This window comes from Pyrgilauda ruficollis, unplaced genomic scaffold, assembly GCF_017590135.1.
Source record: "Pyrgilauda ruficollis isolate IOZ18807 unplaced genomic scaffold, ASM1759013v1 scaffold5, whole genome shotgun sequence".
Classification (NCBI taxonomy): Eukaryota; Metazoa; Chordata; class Aves; order Passeriformes; family Passeridae; genus Pyrgilauda; species Pyrgilauda ruficollis.
In genome coordinates this window covers 11,227,586-11,228,030 of record NW_024526599.1, presented here as the reverse complement: position 1 = coordinate 11,228,030, position 445 = coordinate 11,227,586, and the positions used below count along the sequence as shown (strand labels likewise).

The window sequence follows — 445 nt, the reverse complement described above, 5'->3', positions numbered from 1 at the left end:
GAGCCGCCGCCCGGGCAGGGACGCCGGCTCCGGGGGCCGGATGGGGCCGGCCCCGCCGCTCCGCACTCCCCTCTCGGGCCTGCAAGGCTCCGCAGGCCGCAGCCCGGGCAGCCGCCCCCCGCCCGCCCGCAGCCGCCGCCGGTCACATCCCGGGCGGCGGCCCCGCCACCCGCTCCGTCGCGCCCGCCCCGGCGCCCGGCGCGGCCGCGCACTCACCCGCGTCCGTCCCGGGAGATCCGGCTCCTCGGCGCGGGGCGACAACGAGGACCAGAGCAGCAGCAGCCCCAAGAAGCTGCCCGCCAGCAGCACGGCGCGCAGCAGGAAGCCCAGCTTCAGCCGCATCCTCCCGCCCGCCCTCTGCCTCCCGCCGCCGAGCACGCAGTGCCCGGCCCCGCGCACCGGCCGCCTTCCGCCCCCCGCGGCACCGCACGGCACGGCCCCGCCG

At 82.5% G+C, this 445-nt stretch overlaps 1 protein-coding gene across 2 annotated transcripts in view; it reads right to left on the bottom strand.

Moving 5' to 3' along the window:
* Positions 1-380, bottom strand: part of GALNT7 (polypeptide N-acetylgalactosaminyltransferase 7) — a 70,724-nt gene extending 70,344 nt beyond the window's left edge. For both annotated transcript variants that reach the window (XM_041480146.1, XM_041480145.1), the window contains exon 1: positions 217-380. In XM_041480146.1, the coding sequence (XP_041336080.1) occupies positions 217-342 (126 nt within the window). In that variant the 5' untranslated portion in view covers positions 343-380. The remainder of the gene's footprint in view (positions 1-216) is intronic.
* Positions 381-445: the final 65 nt, after the last annotated feature.